Source organism: Heteronotia binoei, chromosome 3, assembly GCF_032191835.1.
Source record: "Heteronotia binoei isolate CCM8104 ecotype False Entrance Well chromosome 3, APGP_CSIRO_Hbin_v1, whole genome shotgun sequence".
Classification (NCBI taxonomy): Eukaryota; Metazoa; Chordata; class Lepidosauria; order Squamata; family Gekkonidae; genus Heteronotia; species Heteronotia binoei.
The window spans coordinates 71043115-71067541 of NC_083225.1; the positions used below are offsets into that span (position 1 = coordinate 71043115).

Sequence of the window (24427 nt, forward strand, 5' to 3'; positions counted from 1 at the left end):
TAAAACAGACAACAGGAAATTGAACAGAGGATAGCTGAAGGATTTATGCTTAGTTTCTCAGATATCTAAGATACCAGCTCTCACAAAAGCCTGGATAACAAGCTGTCATTTCCCTACAGCCCGTATCATGGTTATTAGTAACACATGGTGGGTTTTATGTGGATCCACTTCTTGTGAAAAGAAGCCAGTTGCAATGAACTTTTTAAAATCATGAAGACTATGTGATTGACAATAATACAGAAGGGGGAGGTGCTTTTTAAATACAAGATTATGCATTAGAATGCAGCTTTGTTATGTTGTTCCATTTGCCACATTTTAAGATGAAGAAAGAACTAAATTAAAACTTCAAGGAACAATTATTTCATTTCAGAGCTAGGAGGACTAGGTTTTGAAGGGAATCTCTGGTGAGTTGAACCTGTGTTTGTTATAAAGCCAAAGATACTACTTCAGATATCACACAGGTGAACATTTTTTTTCTTTTAATTCACTCATACTTGTGTTTTGAGACCAAGGTCTTCTGCCCTATCTGTTTAACTGGGGAGCCTGTGATTCTCTTTGGACCTTTTCTTTCTAGATGGTGGAGGCAGCTGGGTGTGTTCTTCCATTTATAAAACTTTCACCCAGCTCAGTCACCCATTTATAAAAGTCATAATGACATCCAGGTTAAAGGATGTACTTGTACCAATGTTTCCTGTCACTTAGCATAGCTAAGATACACTGCACAATACCTTTGATGGGAATAACTTTGGCTAAGAATATGAATTGGCTGTTTAATAGTATAGAAGCCAGGGTCTGCAATGCAACTATATCTCAATTTCATGGTAAATGGAGCATGATGAATCACAGAACCATAAGAAGCTAAGTACAGCCTGCTAGATCAGACCTGTGGTCTGTCTAGTCAAGCACACTGTTTCACACAATGGCCAACCAAGGCTAGAAGGATGAGGCCCTCCCATGCTGTTGCTGCCTCAGCACTGGTATTTAGAGGCTTGCTGCTTCTATATATGGAGGTTCCTTGAGTCACTATAGTTACAGCAACTGATGGATCTCTCCACCATGAATCTAACCCGTTAAAACTGTCCTCAGAGATCTCAATTTCATTGGCAGTGAATTCCACAGTTTAGTTAACTATCCAATTATGTATAGAAAACCACACCAATGGTAGAGAATTGTCTGCTGTTGAACTTAGGTTTTGAAGGTGAAGATGACCACATTTTAAAGTTACAGTATGCATCATGGTCTCAAGAAAAATACAGAGTTGTCAAGAAATTACCAACCTAGTTATATTAAAATTTTCAATACAATACGAAGTGTCTTGATAGCTTAAATGTGCACGCTGGGCTTGTAAATTTCTACCTGGATCCTCTGTATCCTCTTCCGGTAGATTAAATGGTGGATCCTAAACTATACTACTGAAGTGAGTTCACTTTTACCAGATTACAGTGAAATTAGCAAACCCATTTAGCGAGTAAACCTCAAACTGCATAGAGATTTAGAAAAGTTGAGTTTGAATAAATTCGACAACATATTAAAGCCTGTGGTGCTCTTTATTGCCTGCTTTTTAAATGCACGGTAACTACGAACTAGCCGTGATTATACTGTGGGCCAAAATTCAGTGCTTAAGCATCTTAATACTCAAATTCCCTGTACCCCCGATAGGCGGGGAATCATCCACCAACTTAATCTCCCACTTGAAGATTACTTCACCGCCACCCCATTTATGCAGCATAGCCTACCGTGCTGGCTAAGGGCACATATCCCAGCTATATAGAAGGCATATAGTGCGATAGTAATAGACTCACCCGAGCCTGGAACTGGGCACTTTGTTGACACATCGCCTTAACAGAAGCAGGCATCCTGCCAAGCGACACATATCTCTACCACGTGCAGAACGCCGCAACACTGCCAGAAGACTACATGTCCCGAGAAACAATACGGTACAATTAGCCTATGATGCTTCCCCGGCATGCCTTTCTGATTGGAAAAGCGAAACGAACTTTCGTGTCACCGCCCAAGGGATTCCTGATTCTCCCAACGCAGAGTGCTCTGGGAGCTGTAGTACCTGACGAAAACGCCAAGGGCCGAATGCAGAGAGGCCCTTGGAATTTACGCTTCATTCGGGCTCTGGGAGGCGGGAGAGCACGGCCATGGTGCGTCACGTAACACAAAATACTGTACGCTGATTGGTTCAACCGAGAATGAGGCAGAGGGCCCGGCGTCCGCAAGCTTACTTCCGGTGTGCTCCTGGTGCGGGCCGGCTTGTTTGGGTACTGCCGTCACATTATGGCGGCGTACGGAGCTGAACTCGCGTGCGGCGAAGGGAGCCGAGCGGCGGGGCCCGAGCTGAACTTGGAGCATCCGCAGGAGCCAGGCGAGGGAGAAGATGCTCTGGGAGCGGCGGCAGGCGGCTCTGAGGTAACTGCCCGCCATTTCGTCCTCCTGTACCTGGCTGGGGGCGCCCCTACTCCACGCGGCCTCCACTGGCCGGTTGATCAGAGGAGAGGACGCCTGAGTCCCCGCGGGGAGGGGGGGTGACCTGCTGGGGGCAGCGGGATCTGAAGGGAGGCTGGACTCGAGAGGTGGGCTGCCATACGCACCTGGTCCTAAACCGCGTGACTGCGGGGCGAGTAGTTCCGGACATCAGGCTCACCTGGAGGGATGTTGGCTTCAGGTATGGAGGAGGAAGCCGTCGGCGAAGCTGAACTTCTGGCACTGATGTGGGGGGGGGGGGGGCATTTCACCTCATGGGCTGCTAAGGCTGTTCTTTATCCTCCCGCGAAACACAGCTCGCTATCATTTCCCCGCCAAGAGGGTAGGCAAGATTGTAGTCGCTTAGCATCGAAGGCAGCAATCGCTCTTAAGCTTCTTTTATTATTTGGCTGCGCTCTGCATTTCACAACCGTATATTGTATAAGAAGGTGCGTGCGTATCAAGTGCATTATCGATTCTAAACTTGGTTGTGGTAAGGTGGTAAATGCCCCGGGAATGTAAAAATAAAAGTGATCTGTGAAACTGACTTGTAAACAAAGAGAGTGTGTGAAATTTGGGAGATGGGAAATAAAACAGAATTAATTATTTTACTTCGTTAACAACTTGAATTTTTCAGACCTCAAAGAACTACATGTAAATGTCATTATGTTGACTTATTTCATTCTCAGTGCTTTTTTCCCTTCCTTAGCTTCAAAACAGTTACGCATGGTCTGGGTTTTGTTTGTTTGATTTGTTTTCCATTGTTGGAACAGGTGTGTTAACTTACTTTTGCCTACAGATGTATTATTGGAGTAAAAGAGATGTAATGCTGCTAAATAAAACCTCTTTTAAAGAGTAATGGATGAGGGCTGTATCACAATTGCTGTTATGGTTGCATTTCATCACAAAGAGTATGTGATGTGATTGGTATCTTTGGATGCACAAACCAGAGTACTCTGTGTACTCTGTGTCCAATGAAATCTCAGAATAAGCCTTGATACTGCTACAATAGTACAATTAACTTCTGTGTTTTATGAACTTGTTTAGCTAGCTAGGACCTTTTTCTACAGTATTCTTAAGTCTACTCAAGTTTTTGGGCAGCAATTATTGTATCCTGTTCATGGGCAGGATAAGCAGGTTTAAAACTCATTTCGCATGTGACCAGTAAATAGCTGTATGTAAGCAGCAGAAGGCTCTTACAATTTCCTTTAGTCTTTTGTGGAACACTTGTACTTAAGCAAGAACAGTAGGAAGGAGGGATGGCACAAACAGACCCACAAACCTAAGTTTGCAACAAAAACTACCTGGTTCATGAGCTGAGGTCTGTGCCATCACACCTGCAACAAACCTCCCACAACCCTCCACTTGATTTTCAGAGGTTAGGGTAATTCATGGTGGTGCATGTCAGTGGTGTTGATGGCAGATATGCTGACACAGATCAATTACAATAGTCAAAGCAATGTGGGGATGGAATTCTGCAGCCTGAAAACACCAATAGTGGCCCTCCACAGGTTCATTAGATTTGTCTTTCTCTTCCTTTAAAACAGTTAAAGTAAAATAGGGGGAGAGACCCTAGTAGACCTGTTAATTTTGCCCTATGCCAGCAGCAGTCTTTTTTTCTTTCGCTGATGATATTTGCGAATAGAATCCAATGTTGAGTGAAATTAAGAAACTGCCAACCAAACTGTGAAAATCCAGCACAGGCTGCATCACTATGAGATGTCATTGTCCAGTTGCTGTTCTTAGGCAATTATATTCTGTATTTGGCTGATCGCTACCACAATAGGGAAACACCCATTTTTCATGATTATGAGAAGAGATTCATGCCTTTAAATTCCTTCATAATAAAAGTGCTCCTGACAGTACTTTTAAAAAAATAATTGATTTTTCCCCCTATTCAGTGAAAGCCAAAGCTCCTTTGTGACATGAAAAAGCTATCAATTTTTGTGGGACCATGTTTGTTCTTTTAATTTTAGGGCATTTGGACAAATGCCTAAGGATCAGCATATTAGATGTTAATATGTTTACTGTTTTAGGGGTCCAGTGGTTAATGGTGCCACTGGGAATTTCTATCTGGGTCTTATATCCACATTTTCTGGTGGCTTGTTAAGGTTTATTATTTTCCATTGTACTGTGATGACTTTGTGTCTAAACATAAACCTGTGTTTGGTGTAATATGATCCAGTGTCATAATATTCCAGTCAAACCCATTGGCGGGGTGGCAAGGCAGTTCATACTATCTGTCCCATTTCATTTTATTTCTATCCCACCTTTTTCCTCAATGGGGATCCAGAGCAGCTTACAGCATTCTCCATTTTATCCTCACAACACTATTAAGTGGTTAGGCTGAGTGCACATGACTGCCCTGTGGTCACCCAGTGAGCTTATTTGAACCTGGGTCTCCCAGATTCTACTTCAGCACTCTAAACACTGCACCGCACTGGGAGATATAGAGAAGCAGCAGTTTGAACTAAGCTTTACTGAGCAAGGTATAATAAAAATTCTGCTGGAAGAAGATGGGTGAAATTTCTCACATTTCCAAAATCTTTGAAACTATAAACTGGTTCTTAATCTCAGTGTATGTATTCAGTTTGCATATGGTTATTTGAAACCGAATAGTTTTGTGTTTTCTGCTTATTAATGCTTTTCATGCTACATGTTTAACGATATATTCACGATGGTGCTGCCTAGACTTCTTTAAAATGAATATGAATTTCTCATTAGTCCAGCAAATCTATATATCCCACAGTTTTTAGCAGCCCTAGGCTGAGGTCTTTGAAGCTGTATTTACACAATTGCACAGCTGTGGTTCTTTCATTAAATCTTGAGTTTAATAAAGGAATGTATAGGTAGATTCTGTGAATACAGAAAGTGCGAAAGTCTTGAGGCTTTTTATCCCATGCTTCCTCCAAGGAACTCAGGATGGCATACATAAGGTTCCTTTGTCCATTTTATCTTTACAGTATCCCTGCTAGGCAGAGTGATCATGACTGGCCCAAGGTCACACACTGTCATAACAATGCAGGAATATGAAGTTAGGAAATTTGTGTCCTAGCTTGACACTTGCTTATATGACACTATAAGCCTTGCTTATATGTTCTATAGAATCCTTTTATATAAAGGATCAGGCAAGCATGCTTCACTCTAAAGCAATAGTGGCCAATATAAAATTAATAGGCTGCAATTCTGTGTAGTCAGCAAAGCTCTGGGCAAAGTGACCAACGAATTATTGTTTCTGAGGACTGTTGAATCATCTCACCCAGTTTTTACATATTATGAAAAGAGCTGCCTAATCCTATTTGTATTAAAATTGTCTTGATAGGTCACTTTCAAGTAAGGTGATTGAACTTCTATGTAAGAGGCCACACACAACATGGTTGCACAGTGGGATGAGCTCTTTTCTGTGTTGGCAACTTGCTGTTCTCTATATAGTCTGTGGGACTTATTAATGCCCTGTCATATATTCTTACAAAGGCTTCTGGGATAATCTCAGACCATAATATAGTCAAGAAAAGATTTTTTGAAATTAAATAGCTTATGCAGTTGTTCTTTCTTCTAGTGCTTATTTCTTACTCCAGAAGAATCACAAATCTGTGAGACTGGAAGTATCAACCAGGAACAGCTAATGAATAACAAGTGTACAGAACTGAATACAATGCTGCAGCATTCAGAAACAAACTATGATGGTACAGAAAATGCAGGTGCATTGGAGGAGGTGGAGAATTACATAGACAGAAATAGAAAGCTATTGGGACCTGTATTCTGTGCTCAAGAACTCCGAGAAGAGACTCCTGGGAGAGAAGAAACCCGTATTGACCCACCGGATGGCCAGCAAGACCCAGAGGCTGAGAAAAACAAAGAGAAAACCTTAGGTATGTAGCTGTACTAGACTAGGATAAATAGCTGCTGTTGATGTTTAGGATTGATGTTTCAGATCATTAGTTTCTTTATAAAATATTTAGTTCTTTCATCTTCTGCACCTTATTTAGCAAGAAAGCAGACTATAAATAAATAAATCCAGGAAGGTTTTTTACATTTGTTGAAGTATGGAATGTTATGTTGAATTTGAATAGAAAATGATTTCTATAAGCTGTTATGAATATTCCTAGTTTATAAATATTGGGTGTGATAAATAAAAATACAACATTAAACGTCATTAAAATATATCTGTGTGTTTTTTAAAAAAAATACTGAACTGGATCCTGCAAACTAACCAGAAGATACTCATGGTAATAGATCTTTCACATTCCCCTGGCATCCCCAAGATCCCTGGACATGCAGTACTCTGTTGGAGGAGCCTTGTAGACAGAATGCCACTAGCTGTAGTGAAGACGGGAAACCAGGAAAAATTGCTCCTCTTTCACCTATGGAAGGCTTGATTTTCTGTATTTCTGCCATCAGGGGAAAGAGTTAGTTGTAATCTTGCCTGATTCCCCCTCTTCTGTGCAACCCTCCCAAGTCTCCTGATCCCCCAGCATTGTCTTGGTGTCTGGCAGAGATGGAAGGCAAGGCATTGCCAGCTTCCACTTGGAGTCTGTAGTTTATGTTGTTTATATTTGTAGAAACAAGTATTTATCAGCCATTGTTATGCAGGCAATTGTAGTAGTGTACTTTTTTCACCCTGTAGTTCATTAGTGGCATTGGAAGGCTTTTATTTATGTGCTGTATCAAAGTTGCTTTTTTGTTGATATTTGTGCAGTAGTTTACAGCTGTGTTTAGAAATTGTAAATAATAAATTCATTTATGTACTGAAACTTCTCAGAGCCAAACTGTTGGTACTACTTTCTAAAATATTTTATACTTTTCTACATCATCCATAGGAAAAGAAGTATTATTACTAATGCAGGCTTTAAATACTCTCGCTACTCCAGAAGAAAAATTGGCAGCACTCTGCAAGAAATACGCTGATCTGGTATGTGCTACAATAAAAGTCAAGAGCTTTTAATTTAGGCATGCGTATAGCACAGAAGATGTATAGCTTCAGATGTTCATACCATGGAATAAAGCAAGGGGAATAAAGCATTTTCTGTGACGAATTGGTAAAATACACTTGGAGCAAGTGTGAATAAAGCTACATGTGCATGAATTCTGTTGGATCTGTTGCTTGTCATAAAGTTGTGAGGGGGCAGTATTTTAGTTAATGAAATAAAAGCCTGAGCTTGTATATTAACAGTTGCTTTGGATATGACACATAAGTGAGGAAAGCAGGAAATATTGCTTTATTGTTTCTGGTTTTCTAATTGGAGTATGCATAATGTTCACATTTGTTTTGGCTTAAATAATATAGGCTTAAAACCAAAGGATAGCTATGATTCACACGCCAGGTTCAGATGCAATGTTAACTATTCTAATATCATCATAGGCAGAAAAGTGCACTGCATGTACAGAGAGAAATTCCCATGAGTGCTCAGAACTCTTCTTTTATAGAAAAGGGCATGTTCTGATGCTTATAGAATCATGACTGCAATAGGTGCATTTTAAAAAATGCTCAATATATGGAAGACCTCACAGAAGGTAATTCTGAAGTTAGAAAGAAGCCTCAGAGATATGTCTCTTCCTTTGTGGCTATTAATTCCTAACAAGTTACATGGTAGCAAGTTGCCCAGTAGTTGCTGTCAGGCCTGATGTCTCCCAAAAAGATCCCCACCCCCTCCATCTGCTTTTTACTCAATAGAAACAAGACTTCAGCTGGCAATACTGTTGTTGGCTAGCAAAAGCCACAGAGTGCATTTGTTTGTTAAAGCTACATGTGGTGCTTTTATAATTTGGGAAGGTTAACCCTCCAGCTCTTTGTTCCAGGCTAGTTTATGGCTTCCACAAAGTATTTGGTTGCAGCCCCAGCAGAGTTCTGTAAGAATCAAGCTTTGCAGTTATAAAGATATGAATGACAGTGACCAGCTTCATAGAAAGAGGACGTTTGGAGTTGCATTTCAGGATTTAAAAGTATAAGGACTATAGAATGGGTGTCTAGGAAATATTGAAGCTCGTAGCCACTCTTTGTGGCAGAGCTTAGCAGCAGTCCTCCTTAATTGTGGCTAATCATATGCTAGAACTGTGGTAGAATGAAACTTTGATAACATGTCAATGCTGTGAAGTTCTATCTGTGCTGGTAGTTAAGCATGCCATGGTTTGTTAGTGTGTAATTTTTAAATCTGATCAGCTACCAAATATCACTTGGGTTTAAGGTGCTATACAAAATAATTGATTCCCACCCCATCTCCCTTTTTATTTCTCTTGTTTAGTTGGAGGAAAGCCGAAATGTTCAGCGGCAGATGAAGGTGCTGCAGAAAAAGCAGGCTCAAGTTGTGAAAGAGAAGGTTCACTTGCAAAGTGAGCATAGCAAGGCTATCCTAGCACGCAGCAAACTGGAATCTCTCTGTCGTGAGCTTCAGCGCCATAATAAAACTATAAAGGTCAGCTTGAGATGATGTTGAATACTTTTAAAAGTTTATAGCATGGGTTCCCAACCCTTTTGGGCCTTCAGGCACCTTAGGAGTTCTAATATATTGTGACTGCTGCAGCTTACCTTCAGTCACACAGTGAAGATCCTTGTGCTGTGGTGGCAGCCACTGTCGAAGCAACATATTTAAAAATCTGCAGAGCCAGTCAAATCTCAATTCAAATCCTTGCAAACAAAAGGCCCACATGGCCCCACCCACTTTCTAAAAATATTTGGTGGGTGCCAGAAAAGGTGCTGATGGACACTGTGGTTGTCATGGGCACCATGTTTGGGGTCTTTGGTGGTTCATAACCATGTAACTTTCTGGTTTTTATTTCATTTGATGTAGTACATATAATCTTTGTTTGAATTTACTGTAAGTGCTCTATCCTGGTTTAATGATGCTTATTTAACTCTTATCAAGTTGGACCATTTAGATACTAGAAAGAGGAGTTTGTTTTGTATTCATTTTTTCCTTCACCATGGGAAAGAGACTGTTATAGGTGTTTGAGGCAAGGACCAAAGTTGGTAGTTGATACGTATCATGGTAGCTGCAGATTATCACTTGATGACTGATCTCTAATGGTCATTCTACCTAACCTAGTTTCTTATGTTTCTTACTTTCCTGGTAGTCGAGGCATTCTTACAAAATAAAATGGCTTTAGGTTAGTAAAGCATAAATTGTCACTATTACAGCATTACAATAATAGGTTTCAGTATTCAGGATTTGAGCACTTCTGGTTCTTTAATTATGGACTTTGTGGCTTTAATCTGAAATCAGGCTGCTTTGCAAATGAAGTGATGGTGATAGCAGCCAGTACCAAAGGGGTTCAAGCTTCTCCCCACCCACCCTCTTTTTCAAGCCCATAACCCCAATTTCTGCATTAAGAAGCTGCACCAGGCTAATTGTGCTTCAATTGAAGCTAGTAAGAAGTTCTGTCTGTTAACCCTGAACGGAAAGCAGTGTGTGTATATGGAAGTCTATGGTATTGTTCATCATTATCTAGTAATTGAATTGTCATGGGGATTTGGAAATCAGTATAGCTCCAAGCTGACCATTAAGATGACAGTAGCTTGGGTCAGCTTTATATGACTAAAAGTTGGTTGAAAAGACCATGTTGGTGAAAGCATGTTGTTAAATCTTTTTTTGGTAAAAGGAAGAGAACATGCAGCAAGCTCGTGAAGAGGAGGAGAGACGTAAAGAAGCAACTGCACACTTTCAGATCACACTGAATGAAATTCAAGCTCAGCTGGAGCAGCATGGCATACACAATGCAAAGCTGCGCCAAGAAAATATTGAGTTGGGGGAGAAATTGAAGAAACTTGTGGAACAGTATGCACTGAGAGAAGAAGTAAGTTACCTGTGCCTTAGCCCACTGTTTTTCAACCTGAGTCGGGATCCAAAAGTGGGTCACAAAGACTCTGAAAGTGGGTTGTGGGCCAGTCCCCACTAATGGTCGCTTCTGCCCTTTTCATTGTGTTCTTTTATATTTGAAAACCAAGATCTGAGCCTGGAAACAGTATCTTCCATGCCATACATTAGTTGGTATATTTTCTTCACTGAATATACATGTTGATCAAGTAAAACAAGTCATGGTTACTAGAGAAAGGGTTTTTTAAGAATCTGAGGGCAGATTAGACAGAGTAATGGAAAAGGAGAGGGTGGTCAAGGCCTGACATTTAGCCTCCATGTGCAAAGGCTGTGTATGTTGGGCTGCCAGTTGCTAGGGGTTCATAATGGAGGCAGCTCCAACCTTTGCAAGATGTTTATTGGTTTCTCAAAATCTAGTCAGCTACTCTAGATGATGGAATGCTGAGCTAGATGGGTATCAAGGCCATAGTTTTTAGGGCACACAACCCCCCCCCCTTTGGACTAGCCCTGGATGGATCACCGTACCAATTAAATTTGGACTTGTGGGTCACATACTTGGTTCAAACCCTGCCATTAAGATTACTGGGTGACTATAGGTCAGCCTCATATCCCTAGCCTCAACTATTACACTGAGTTTCTGTGATATATTGGGAGAACCCTGTGTGCTGCCCTGAGGTTCTTAGAGGGAAGAGTCAGATAAAAAAAGGTGTAGATGTGTATGGCTGTTGTATATAAAGTTATACTTCTTATCTTTATCCTGTAGAGCTCTTGTGTCATATTTTTACTGTTCTTCAGTCCATCCTTAACAACATTTAGCATTTCATTTTGGTACATTACTACTATTTCTGGTTTTCTTGCCTAGACATCTTTACTCACAAATTTCAAATCTAATGCAATAATTTCTTGGCTGTGAAACAATGCTTCCATTATTAATTAGGAATCAGGTCTTAACTATGCGCAAACAGCAGCGTAACACCTGGTTACAGTGTGTGGCTTCCCCACTCATAGGAGAAAAATGTGTTTACCTCAATTGAGGGGTAACTACTTACTTTGTAGAATATTATATGCTGCTAGCAATTATTGACTCAGCAGAATTTACTACTTGTTACATGCTTTTCACCTTCTGTGAATTTCAGCAACGATTTAAGATTTTTTGTTCAAAACCACCGTAATGCTTTTGTTAGGACCAAAACGTAGCCATATTGAGCTTCTCATCAAATAAGGTACCTTGAAGGGGAAGGGGGATGTGTCCAACTGATAGTGCAGCAGTCTTTTGTCTACATTCTATGTAGAATGTTAGGCTGACTGGAACAGAGAAAGGATTAGTGTGGCTATTTTGCATCCTCTGTTGACTTTATCTAATATTTTTTTCTCTGGGTAATCTCAACTTTTATCTAATATATTGTATTCTATGCTTTATATCTAATATAATTATGCTTTATATCTTAATAATTCTATGCTTCATAGCTAATATTCTAATAATGACATCAAATCTTTGGATACTTTGGATACTGGAGCTGTGAACAGGCAAGAGAGATCTTTTTACAAACTTGGAAAGGGCCCTAGGTTAGCATAAAAATGTGAAATCTAAAATAATGCACTAGGCAGCTTAAAAATTCAAAAATGATAAAAGGAGTGGCTGTTGCTAAGCAACCGCAGTATTCCCAGCTTCAATTTGTCAGTAAAAAGGCAGGGGAAGGGGGTGGGGCTTTTCCAGCCCTATTTTGGCCTTTGAGGGAGGATTCATTGGAGCCACACTAGGGCTGCAAGGTCCAGGATGGAAAATTGCCTCAGCCAAATAATTCACCCTCCAAAGCAGTCTTTTTCCCCAGGGGGGCAGATCTCTGTTGTCTGGAATTCAGTTGTCATACTAGGAGATCTGTAGGTCCCACCTGGAGTTTGGCAACAGTAGTCCCTCCTGACAGCATCCTCTGGGTGACTTGATGCCATCTGACTTGCATGACTGAACTGGGCCTGGTTGCTTGCTACTATTCAGCAGCAGTCACCCTATGAAAACCAGTGTTGTGTAGTGGTTAGAACTTCAGAGTAGTGTCTATGAGTCTCAGGTTCAAATCCCCATCTTGCTGTGAAAGCTCACTGGGTCATTTTGGACCAGTCACATACTTTCAGCCTAGACTACCTCACAGAATTGTGTGGATAAAAAGTAGTACAAGAGAATAATGTAAGCTGCTTTGGTTCCCACTGTGAAGAAAGGTGGGATATAGATGAAATAAACAGAGAATAAAGGTAGCTGAAGATGGGAGGCAGATAAAAAGTAGGTTGGTGAATGACTGAGAAATTGGGGAGGGTGAGGTTGAGAAGGGGAAAGACCTCAGAAGGGTATAATGCCATTGACTCCACCTTCCAAAGCAGTCATTTCCTCCAGGGGAACTGGGGCTGCCAATATCCTGGGGAAAATGACTGTTTTGGTGGGTGGACTGTATGCCATTATACCCTGCTGAGGTTGCTTCCCACTCCTGACTACGTCCTTCCAAGGATCCACACCAAAATCTCCAGGGATTTACCAACCTTAAACTGGCAGCCCTAAGGGGAACTGATCTCTGTAGCTGGGATATCTGTTGTATCCCAGCTACAGAGATCAATTCCCTTTGGGGTTGCTAGATCAAGGTTGGGAAATCCCTGGAGATTTGGAATCCCTTGTTTCCAACTATCTTTTGCTATTGACCTTCTTGTATCTAGTTCTGTATCTGTCTCAGCACTGAAGAACTTGAATGCTATCTCTGAACATGGTTAGGTATATCTCCATTTTTAAAGCCTGTCTTCAGGAGCTGTTGAAATCACTGGCTTACATTGAAATAACTTTACATAAGTTTGCTCCGTTCATTACTTTACGACTTTTCTTCAGTATCATCTAGTATTTCCAGTCTATGTTCTAATATTTGTGTTCTAATTATTTGCAGTCTTGTCTAGGTTTCTGTGTTTTCCTTGGTGGCCAACTCTTCTAATACCCAGTAAAATGAGAATGCCCCTGCTATTATAGTGTTTTGTTCCTGGTTAGGCTTTTGTAATGTCTACCTTAAAGTTCTAATTTTTTTTTCTCTAGCATATGGACAAAGTGTTCAAGCATAAGGAACTACAACAGCAACTGGTAGATGCTAAACTTCAGCAAACAACACAGCTCATAAAAGAAGCTGAAGAAAAGCATCAGAGAGAAAGGGAGTTCGTAAGTGAATCTGGTCTTGAGCTGTATCTGGTCCTGCCTGTATCCTTTTACTCAGCTAAGGGCAACATATTCCATCATAGAATTGGAAAGGACCTCCAGGGTCATCTAGTCCAACCACCTACACAATGCAGGAACTTCACAAATACCTCTCCCTCCCCACACACACCCATGCATCCCCAATGACCCTTGTTCCATACCCAGAAGATGGCAAAAACCACCAGGATTCCTTGCCAAATTGACCTAGAGAAATATTGCTGACTGACCCCAAAGTGGCAATCAGTATTTCCCTGGGTGTGTAAGAAACAGCCACAAGAACTAAGCGCTAATGTAACCCTTCCTGCTCTCCGTCTCATGATCTGCCTAATTCACAGAATCATCATTGCTGTCAGATGGCCATCTAATCTCTGTTTAAAAACCTCCAAGGAAGAAGAGCCCACCACCTCCCAAGGAAGCCTGTTCCACTGAGGAACCGCTCTGTCAGGAAGTTCTTCCTAATGTTTAGAAACTCTTTTGATTTAATTTGAACCCATTGGTTCTGGTCCGACCTTCTGGGGCCACAGAAAACAATTCCACGCCATTCTCTATATGACAGCCCTTCAAGTACTTGAAGATGGTGATCATATCACCTCTCGGTCATCTCTTCTCCAAGCTATCCTTCCCATCAACAAAATGGGCTCTTTGGCTACTCTTGTATTGGTAGCACCAACTAAACACACTACTCTAAACTGAGCAGCATAGTTGGATACAGTCCAAATAATTTCCCCAGATACAGGGAAAATAAAGAAGTGTGACACAGAAGCACGTTTTAGATCCCTAGCAGTTGTTCTAACACAAACTGGAAACCACTTTATTTGAATATTTCTGGGTGGTATTTATGCATGCTGGCTTCAATCAAGACTAGATGTGCTCATGAAATGCTTTCTCTATTCCCCAGAAAAAGGATTTCAGGACAGGGCATTTTAGGATACTGTGGGCTTGCATTCTTGGAAATACTAGTCTGGACCCAACCCACATTCTGTAAACCCTCCCTGTTGGGAAGGGGGAATTCAAATTGCTGAATAAATTTATAGCAGTTGAGTTTGTAGTATAGTTTATGTATTGCACCTGCATATTTTGCCTGATTCAAAAATACGTTTTGTTTTTGGGTTTGTTGGAGGCGAAAGATTGAGTTTGCAGATCTGAGTGGAGCTCTACTTGCAGAATGAATCTTCGCAGTCTTGCTGTTGTTGCTTCAGGCTCATGTGCCTTCCATAAACCAGCTTCTGAAAGTTTGGGAGCAGTGTGGGATATGGTGCTGCTCTCACAACAACATGAGGAAGTGATGCCTGCTAGTTCCTTTTATACTACCTCCCCTATAAGCTAGTGTGGATGGGTTTCTTTGGGGGTTTTTTAGCTAGAGGGAGTGAAGATGACAGTATCATGAAAAAGAAGGCAAAACTCCATTCCAGTAACTGAGCTCCACTTGTTCTCTGGCTGCCAAATGAATATAGGCTTGTTAAATCTTGATTGCATGGATGGCCATCAGCTATCTGACTGAAGTTGTTAAATATACTGTTCCTTGTGCATTTTTATTGAAGAATATGAAATGAATATAAAAACATTTAAATGAAGACTCTCCACTGCTGAAAATAGGAACATGCCATTTTAAGTGAAAGTTAATATTGCTGTAAAATAGAATGGTTTCAGATATTGCAGGTTCCCCAGTATATGTAATCTCAAAGCAGATCTTTTACTGATTTGCAGTGTAATCCCATGCAGTTATTTTAGTCTAAACCCATTGTAATCAATAGAATGCAATATCTCTGCATAAGATTGCCCTGTTAAGTAAAACCCAACTGTGCCATCTGCTAAGTGAAAAACATGAGACCGCTGTTGAAACAAATACTTGTTTATGTAAATTTCATTGTGAACAGGGTGGGATGCTTTTGTAAAGGTATGGCTTGTTCCACTTTTATGTATTTGAATGTATCAAATAGACTTTTAGAATGAAGAGACAGTGTCAGTTCAATATATAACTCTGTCATGTTAGTTTTAAAATTGGCAGTGACCAATGTGAAATTTTGGTTAGTAAATAACTTCAAAATAAGCTTGTTTTTAACTTAGAATAAGAAAATGTAGGTGATACACTGGCAGATATTCCTAAGAGGATACTTATAGAGAGGATACTGTAATTTTTTTTTCTTTAGTTCTTAAAGGAAGCTACTGAGTCCAGACACAAATGTGAACAGATGAAACAACAAGAAGCTCAATTAAAACAGCAGGTAAACGAAAGTCTGCCTGTACATGTTAGCTTTATTAGGTGTTCGGGATATGTAAATGGCGCTGTTATTGGCATGACTAAATGAATTTTGCTATGACCATTAGGAATGCTTTCTGAAACTCAAATTAAGAAAATATTCTAATAAAACATTTACAGAAAACTCTGCAGTTTAGGTTTAAGTTTTTCTCCATGTCCTGTCCTATCTCATTGTGTTAATGTGGACTGTATTCTGTGTCACTCAGAGGTGGTATTTGGCAAATTAATAATAATAAATTTTATTTATATCCCGCCCTCCCCGCTGAGGCAGGCTCAGGGCGGCTAACAAGACATGATGTGTACCATGATTATAATACAATTCATATGATAAAATACAATTAATAAATACAGTTAGCACAGTTTCATAAAATTTAAAAACCACAATAAATTAGAGGTGCTACATTTCAGTGAAATATATATCCAGATGGCTAGATGTCATTTTCAGGGTTCCTTATAGGCTTGTTGAAAGAGGGTAGTTTTGCAAGCGGAACTGGTTAAAGTCCCGCAGGGCTCGCACTTCCTCCGGTAGCTGATTCCACCAGTGGGGGGCCATTATTGAGAAGGCCTGCTCCCTTGTTACTTTCAGTTTGGCCTCCTTTGGTCCAGGGATTAAGAGACTTTGGGAGCTGGATCTCAGTGCTCTCTGGGGAACATATGGAGAGAGGCAGTCCCTAAGGTAGGCAGGTCCTCAGCCATATAGGGCTTTAAAGGTAATAACCAGCAGCTTGTAGCGAACTCGGAATACAATTGGAAGCCAGTGCAGCTCCCTCAGCCCAGGCCGCACGTGTTCCCACCGAAGTAGTCCCACTAGCAGCCTGGCCGCCGCATTCTGCACTAGCTGCAATTTCCGAGTTCGGCACAAGGGCAGCCCCATGTAGAGGGCATTACGGTAGTCTAATCTCAAGGTGACCATTGCATGGATCACTGTTGCTAGGTCGCTACGTTCTAGGAAGGGGGCCAGCTGCCTCGCTCTTCTAAGATGGAAGAAGGCGGATTTAGCAGTGGCTGCTATCTGTGCCTCTATTGTTAGGGAGGGCTCCAATAGCACTCCCAGGCTCTTGACCCTGCGCACTGGTATCAGTGACGCACCGTCAAAGCCCGGTAGGGAGATCTCCCCCCTCCCTAGCTCGCCGTGACCCAAACAAAGGACCTCTGTCTTCAACTTCAGCCCACTCAGCTTAATCCAGTCCGCCACGGCTTGCAGGGCCCGGTCCAAATTTATAGGGGTGTCGGCGGTCCGGCCGCCCATCAATAGATAGAGCTGAGTGTCATCAGCGTACTGATGGCAGCCCAGCCCATGTCTCCGGGCGATCTGGGCAAGGGGGCACATAAAGATATTAAACAGCATCGGGGAGAGAACTGCCCCTTGAGGCACCCCACAGTTAAGTAGGTGTCTCTGGGACATCTCTCCTTCAACCGCAACCCTTTGTCCCCGGCCTTCAAGGAAGGAGGAAAGCCACTGTAAGGCTAGCCCCCAAATTCCTGTGTCAGCGAGGCGGCGGGTCAGCAGCTGATGATCGACCATATCGAATCCAGCCGATAGGTCTAGCAACAGCAATACCACTGAGCCGTCTCAATCCAGATGTCGGCGGAGGTCATCCATGAGGGCGACCAATACCGTCTCCACCCCATGGCCCAGGCGGAAGCCGGACTGGTATGGATCCAAGGTGGAAGCATCATTCAAGAAGCCCTGTAACTGCAACGCCACAGCCCTCTCAATAATTTTGCCCAAAAAGGGCAAGTTTGAGACCGGCCGATAATGAGCCAATTCGGCCGGATCTGATGTAACCTTTTTCAGGAGGGGGCGGACCACTGCCTCCTTCAGGGGCGTTGGAAAGAAGCCCTCCGAAAGAGATCTATTTATGATGTCCCGTATAGGATATCTTAGCTCCTCCCGGCTGGCCTTAATTAACCAGGAGGGGCATGGGTCCAGATCACACGTAGTTGGGCGTGCAGTGACAAGGATTCTGTCAACTTCCTCCAAGCTGAGTGGGTCGAAGCAGTCCAGGATCAAATTAGAAGACACACACGGAGCCTCAAGTTCACTCACTGTATCCATTATGGCAGGGCAGTCATGGCGGAGTGATTGGACCTTGTCTGCAAAAAATTTCGCAGAAGCCTCACAGGCTATTTCCAGTTCCTTAACATTTGGCTTGCCTTGTGGCAATGTAGTAAAATTCCAAATTATCCTAAATAATTGTGCTGGGCACAAATTTGCAGACGCAATCTTGTCCGCAAAGTATGTTTTCTTTGCGGCCTTGAGTGCCATCTCATAGGACCTCATAAACTCCCTATAAGATGTTCTAGTCACTTCGTCACGGGTGCGTCGCCATTGCCTCTCTAGCATTCTGAGACCTTGTTTCAGCTGGCGCAACTCCGGGGTAATTGAGTTGACCGCTAGTACCCCACAGGGTGGCTTTTTAGTCAGGGTATTGAGACTGCTGAAACCCTCTCTGTTTACTAGATTCCTCATTGCTCTGCCATATCATTCTAAACAAATCACCAAATCATGCTTTCCAAGTGTTTGATTCTGTTCACAAGTTCAGTAATGAGGCAACAAAGCTTCATATCATGGCAAAACTGGTATTGTATATTGTATTTAGTATTCAGTTTTTTAATCCTACCTAAATTCAGTTTCTGTTACTACTGCTACTTCTAACATTTATTTTTTGTTTAGATTACTCCATTATTTGTCATCACTTTCCTCTGTGATAATTAGAAAGACTGCCTCTTGCTCCATATTTGGCAGTCCATAATCACCTCATTTACTTGCCTCTTGCAAATGTCATATCTGTAATATGAGGAGGGAATGTCTTGACTGGTATTGATTCAGAAATGCAGTTTGTCTTGCAGACTGGTGTTCTAGCATTGAATCTGGTGGCAATATAATTTATAATAAGGATTCTGATGAAAAGTTTGAAGAAAAGTCTGAAGTCACTGTCAAAAATTTGAAATTTAAATGAGTGTCTAATGGAATATCTTCATCATTCACAGCTTTGCCATTCATAACATAAGTTTTTTGCTCTAGTTATCTCATGTTCCATGAGAACTTTCTGCTCTACCATATTTGTGCTTTTGTAAGGTATTTCAAAATGCAAGATGTTGTGTTTTCAACTTGGTTATACAAATGTGTTATTTTTTACCACGTTTAAGGATATGAGCTGAGGAGATTAATGATTTGTTTAAACTTGACATTGCTTCAATCATACATTAATTTTTAAGGTGGTGCTGAGAAAATGTGTGTTGTTGATTAAGCTACAAATCTTGGATATAATCAGATAATGTGGAGGACTTTTTTCCCTTTAGCTTTCTCTTTACATTGACAAATTTGAGGAGTTCCAGACAACAATGGCAAAGAGTAATGAACTTTTCACAACTTTCAGACAAGAGATGGAAAAGGTATGTAATTGGCAAGCATCTTCCACATTCCACTGTTGAAGAATCTGAAATGACTCAATGCTTTTTTGTTCAGAAAGCTTTATTAATGCTATTAAAAAATACATAAAAGACAAGATTGCAAAATGTTAATCAGCTATTAAATGTTGCATATCTATCAGTAAACCTGATTTGAAATTTCCATTAGAAGAAATGATAGGTCTCTTGTTTCGAACAGTTGGCAAAAAAAAGTTTAACTTTCCCTGCTGCTTTTAAGAAATCTTGAGCAGTGGATTGCAGTGGTTTGAGGATTAAGCAAAAATAAATAATAATTCTGTGGCACTTTAAGATTAGCATTATATTCCAGCATAAATTTTTGTGGACTGGAGCCTGCTTGTTCAGATGCAGTGGGTTGATCTTAACTATGATATCATTTATACTGTCTGTAGAAAGAATAATGCCAAACAGCAGTCAAGTGGCCACGATATTCAGGAGGTGCAGAGTGAAATAGACTCCCACACTTCTGTCATTCCACAGAACATGCAAAATAGAAATATCCAAGGTGTTGTTATGGAATAGGATTTTAGTCCATGGAAATGATTAATTTAGCCATCATTTTGCTTTTATTACATTGCCTTTTATCTTTGTGATTCTTTACACCTTTTTTAGACAATCATGGTTTTCATTGCTTGCTAAATCTTTAGTTCTAGTCCAGTTGCATTGTTTGTTGGATGTCTTATGCTGTATTGTGTTCTATTCTGTAATCTGCCTTGAAGTTTTAGTGAGAACATACAGTTTGTGAAATTAAAAAAAAATTAAAAAGGATAGACTAGTTTTTCTAAATTAGTTAGCACATGCAGTTGTTATGGAGTTCCAGTTTTGCTAAAGTGGGTGGGTGAGTGAATGGATTCAAATCCAGTAGCAGTTTAGAGACCCAACAAGAGTTTCAAGTATCTAAGGTGCACCTGGACTCCAATCTAACCATTCTACTGCAGACCAACACAACCTCTGAAATTATTTAAAATAGTCAATATCTGTGATGAAATGAGAATCCCCAATCTGCTTAATGGTGGAAGTGGGAAGATATGTGAAACCTTTTAATGAAGAGCTGAGACCGAAGTCAAATAGTGTCCTGGGAGATTAAAATATGTTTACTGAAGATTTCAGTTTTTAACGTCAGTCATGAGTGCATTTATACATCTGTGTAGCGACCTGACCTTTTTGTCAAGTGTAGAGAAAAGAACACCATTATTGCCACGTGATAGTATTTATCACATTTAAGGATGGTGTGCCAAATGTTATTGGGTCCTGTAATAGGTTGGTCCTAAGAAATAGTATTACACAGTATTGAGGTCCTTGTGACATCTTTCTTGCTTCCTTTCAAGTGTCCAGATGATAAAAATGACACTGAGAAATCTCATGCACAGGAAAAATGTTAGTATATGGGAGCTGAGAAAGCACTGCTGTAAGCCATAAATATTTTCACATACTGTGGGGTAAACAGCTAGCTTTGCCAGTCCAATGTATTTTAGGTAAAGTATAGATGGTTCCTGGGTTGTGTCCAGGTTTACCAACAGCTGTGCTATTAACCTTAAGCTGCAAACTGTTGCCAAATCTGAATTAATTACAGATAAGAACCCAGTGACAAAATTTAGTAGCAAGATGTGTAGTAATATTCCTGATGGAATTTAGCCTGTCTTGGTGAGAGATGTTGGTATATAGAAGCTCACCATCCATAGTGGCCAAGATGGCATTCATTGGGAGTGTTCCCATGGATTGTAGTATCTGACTAACTGAGGTATTGATAGCATGGGACGTCATGAAAAAGTCCATACAGCCAGACACTCTTACAGTTATTGTGCCATTAATGATGGAACACCCTAGCTTTGCCAGTCCAATGTATTTTAGGCAAAGTATAGATGGTTCCTGGGTTGTGTCCAGGTTTGTTCTTATGTACACCTGGGTAACTCCATTATTCTTTGTGGGTGTAAGGATATTGGATTGTAAAATACGGTATGGAAAAGTTGTCTCAGCCTCCAGATGACAGCTGCCAGTCCTTTGTCAGCCTTTCTGTTTATAATGTCAGATTTTTTAAAAAACTTTGTTGCACAGTTGAGATTATGTTGTAAGCAATGTTGCTGGCCGGTTCCTTTGGCCTGGGCACTGTGACAAAGGCATCCTGTATAAAAATCTAGTGTGGCATCACAGCAATCATGTCAACTTCTTCTCAATCATGTCAACACTAGAAGTCTGACTGATTAGTAGTATGCTTAGAGGATGGTGCTTGTCCATCAGTGTGCTTTTAGTGATGTAGTGCAAGTATTCATTCAAATATAGATTATGGCATAGATCTCCAGGTCACTGCACAGTTGTATAATGTGTGTGTCTAGCAAGGCGAACTACAGTCCCCATGAAAGCTTAAATGGATCAGGATGTGGGGGGGAGTGTTTGTTTTTAAGTGATATTGTATCAACTGGCTGTTGTATTTTTTGAGAATTTTCTATGCTGCTTTGGATTGTTTTGTGAAGAAAATTAGCATTGAACTTGTCTAAGACAGTATTGCTAGGTTAGAGTATTGTTTTGGCCCATGTACCATCCTTCAATGAAATAACTAATAAGGAAAAAACTGCTGAATTGAGATTCATTAGGTTTGAGCAGAAATTTGGGGTTTTTACCTCATTTTAAGTATTATCAATCTTAACAAAAGCTGAGACTCCTCATTTGTTACACACAATTGCCTTGACATAACTAGTGAATGGTATTTTTTTCTCAATTAGATTTTGAATTTTATATCACTACATTTCAGTCTCTACTTCTTGCATTCCCTGGTTCCTTGACCCCGCTGTGTTTTTGCTGTTTCTTTTTGCTGCAACAGACCAGTGTGACTACTCGCTTTGGAACTGAGAAATAAGGGACTGGTGCAGCTATAAAGGGAAAAGTATTTGTTTTCAGACATGGTTGAAAATATTGTTTAGCATTACTGTTTAATTTTAGATGACCAAGAAGATTAAAAAACTGGAAAAAGAGACAATAGTTTGGCGTACAAAATGGGAAAACAACAACAAAGCTCTTCTGCAGATGGCCGAAGAAGTGAGTGTTGGTTTTCAATCTCTTCCAAGTAGCTCATTTCTGTAATTTTATAGGCTGTGAAAAGCAAACCAAGGCTTGCTGTTCTCTGTCCAGCCTTTGAAAAGCACTATAAGTGTAATTTGTGGTTTAAATTTCTCAGAAAACGACACACTTACTGACATTTCTGTTTCAGATATGCGACCATTGCGTTGGTGGATAGACTGTTACATGAAATAGGTTTGATCAGCCTCCTTGGAAGGCTATGTAAAAGCTCTCTTTGCCTGGACTGCTTTCATTGCAACTTCCAGTGAATATTGATAACGATCTAGTTGCTTTGAAATCACTTTTGAATGTTAGATGAGCTGCACAGATAAGAGTATCACTTGCCTAACCAGATGGAAGGTCTGTGTCCTGCAAACAAGAGGAGGAAGTGGGGCGGGGGGGGGGGGCTTGGTTAACTCAAAAGCATAAAATGGGCATCCTGAGAAGAGCCACTAGAAGAAGTTGCTTCTGCAAGTCGTAAATTTAAGCTTATTCTCAGTTTGTTTCTAATGGTTCTGAAAAGTTATGTTGCATGAAAGTCACCCTTGTCATGTGCAATCTTTGTTTACTGCAGAAAACAGTTAAAGATAAAGAATATAAAGGCTTTCAAATAAAACTGGAGCGTTTGGAAAAGCTGTGCAGAGCTCTTCAAACGGAGAGAAATGAGCTGAATGAGAAGGTGGAAGTCCTTAAAGAACAGGTTTCTGTAAGGGAAGCAGATGTTGATCTAGCTGTACATGTGTTGCAGTCATGCACACTCAATTCCCATGAGAAGCTGGGGATTTCTACCAATGGAGCGCAAGAAGGAATCCAACCAGATCCTGAATTGAGGGTGGCTACTGAAGGAAAGAGCTCTGAAAAAACTGACTGCCTAGACTCCATTCCTACCACAGATTTTGTTGACTAAAGTGTAAACACTGTATTGAGAGATATATTTTGTGTATAACTTTAACTGGTGGTGGTAACTATTAGTTTTGTGGTGAAAATTTTCTTACTTTTTCTACCATATCTGTATTTTCTTAGAACAACAGAACTTGCCTGATACAGGAAGCTGCATAGCGGCTATTGAATAGCTTATCTATAAATTTTCCACAACTGTGTTGCACATCTGCCTCATTTTTTTTTTAAACCAACCCTATCATAAAGGATGCATGCAGATTCCTTCCTTCTGTCCCCAGAACACACACCACCATGTTAACCAGACTCATACACAGATTTGACATCATATCAGGGGAATAACTGGTTTGGAAAAAGCAACAACTTGCTTCTGTTACATGAATTAAGGTTTGCTATTCTGTTGAAATTACCAAATAAAGTAGTAAACAATAGGTGAACAGATGTGATAACCAGTTGAACTTAGCTCCCTAAATTCATATTTGTTTGTACAAACAAAGCTGAAAAAAATCATACAGGGTTTAGTGTAGCTGCAGTCTTGTCTACTGCTCTGAAATATATGTAATTTTGCAACTGGAAAAACAGGGTTTACAACACTTTCATATTTCTCAGGATTGACCTGCAGGGTTAATTCTTTGATAGGGTGACTGCTGCCATACCTCTTAAAGTGAATAAAAGAGGCAGGTAACTGCAGAGGCACTCAAATTTGACCTGGACAGCCACTAATTAAAACCAAGTTACATTGTAAGCATCCTGCCCCCAACTTCAGAGGAGAGCATCTCTTTTAAAAATTGTAATTTGAAGCATGCTGTCCATAAATGTGTGCCTGAAATTGCAACTGTTATCCTTCAAAGTAGTAGCTGTGTGCTCAAAATGGCTGGGGATTGGGTTAGTGGTTGTCGAAGTATTGGTACTTTTTGTAGGGGGGGGGGGTCTGCTGTTGTGTCTTTTTAGAAGATCATAATACCTCCATGACTGGAGACATGTTTTCATGACATGATATCTGCATATTAACAAGGGTAATTCAGAATATGGACAAGTCTTTGTGATGTTATGTTACCTAATCTAGGCATAAGGAGTTGGGCAGAGGAACTATCTGGTCTTAAATTCTTAGTTACTGCTTTTTCTATAATAAAACATCTTACTAGATGCAGTATACCAGTAAGTAAAAGTGCCTTCTGGTATCTACAGGTTACCTGCAGAATTTGGTACATCAGTTGATATTTTAACTGATGCACAGTGAGCACAGCTCCATTTTTTAGTTTTTGCCTGGGATTAGAGTTCTGA

At 40.6% G+C, this 24427-nt stretch overlaps 1 protein-coding gene across 1 annotated transcript; it reads left to right on the plus strand.

Moving 5' to 3' along the window:
• The first annotated feature begins 2041 nt into the window (after positions 1-2041).
• Positions 2042-23368, plus strand: TXLNG (taxilin gamma). The gene is made up of 10 exons (XM_060234016.1): positions 2042-2415; positions 6029-6341; positions 7290-7381; positions 8712-8882; positions 10066-10260; positions 13345-13464; positions 15651-15725; positions 19067-19159; positions 22130-22225; positions 22821-23368. Exons 1-10 carry the CDS (start codon positions 2284-2286, stop codon positions 23151-23153), a joined length of 1620 nt encoding a protein of 539 aa, XP_060089999.1. The 5' UTR covers positions 2042-2283; the 3' UTR covers positions 23154-23368.
• Positions 23369-24427: the final 1059 nt, after the last annotated feature.

Bases quoted from the DNA above. Each gene is read 5' to 3' on its own strand.
- TXLNG (XM_060234016.1), top strand. From the start codon at position 2,284: ATGGCGGCGTACGGAGCTGAACTCGCGTGCGGCGAAGGGAGCCGAGCG. The intron at 13,465-15,650 runs GTAAGTGAATCT...TTTTTTCTTTAG, and splicing joins ATCAGAGAGAAAGGGAGTTC to TTCTTAAAGGAAGCTACTGA. The intron at 19,160-22,129 runs GTATGTAATTGG...GTTTAATTTTAG, and splicing joins TCAGACAAGAGATGGAAAAG to ATGACCAAGAAGATTAAAAA.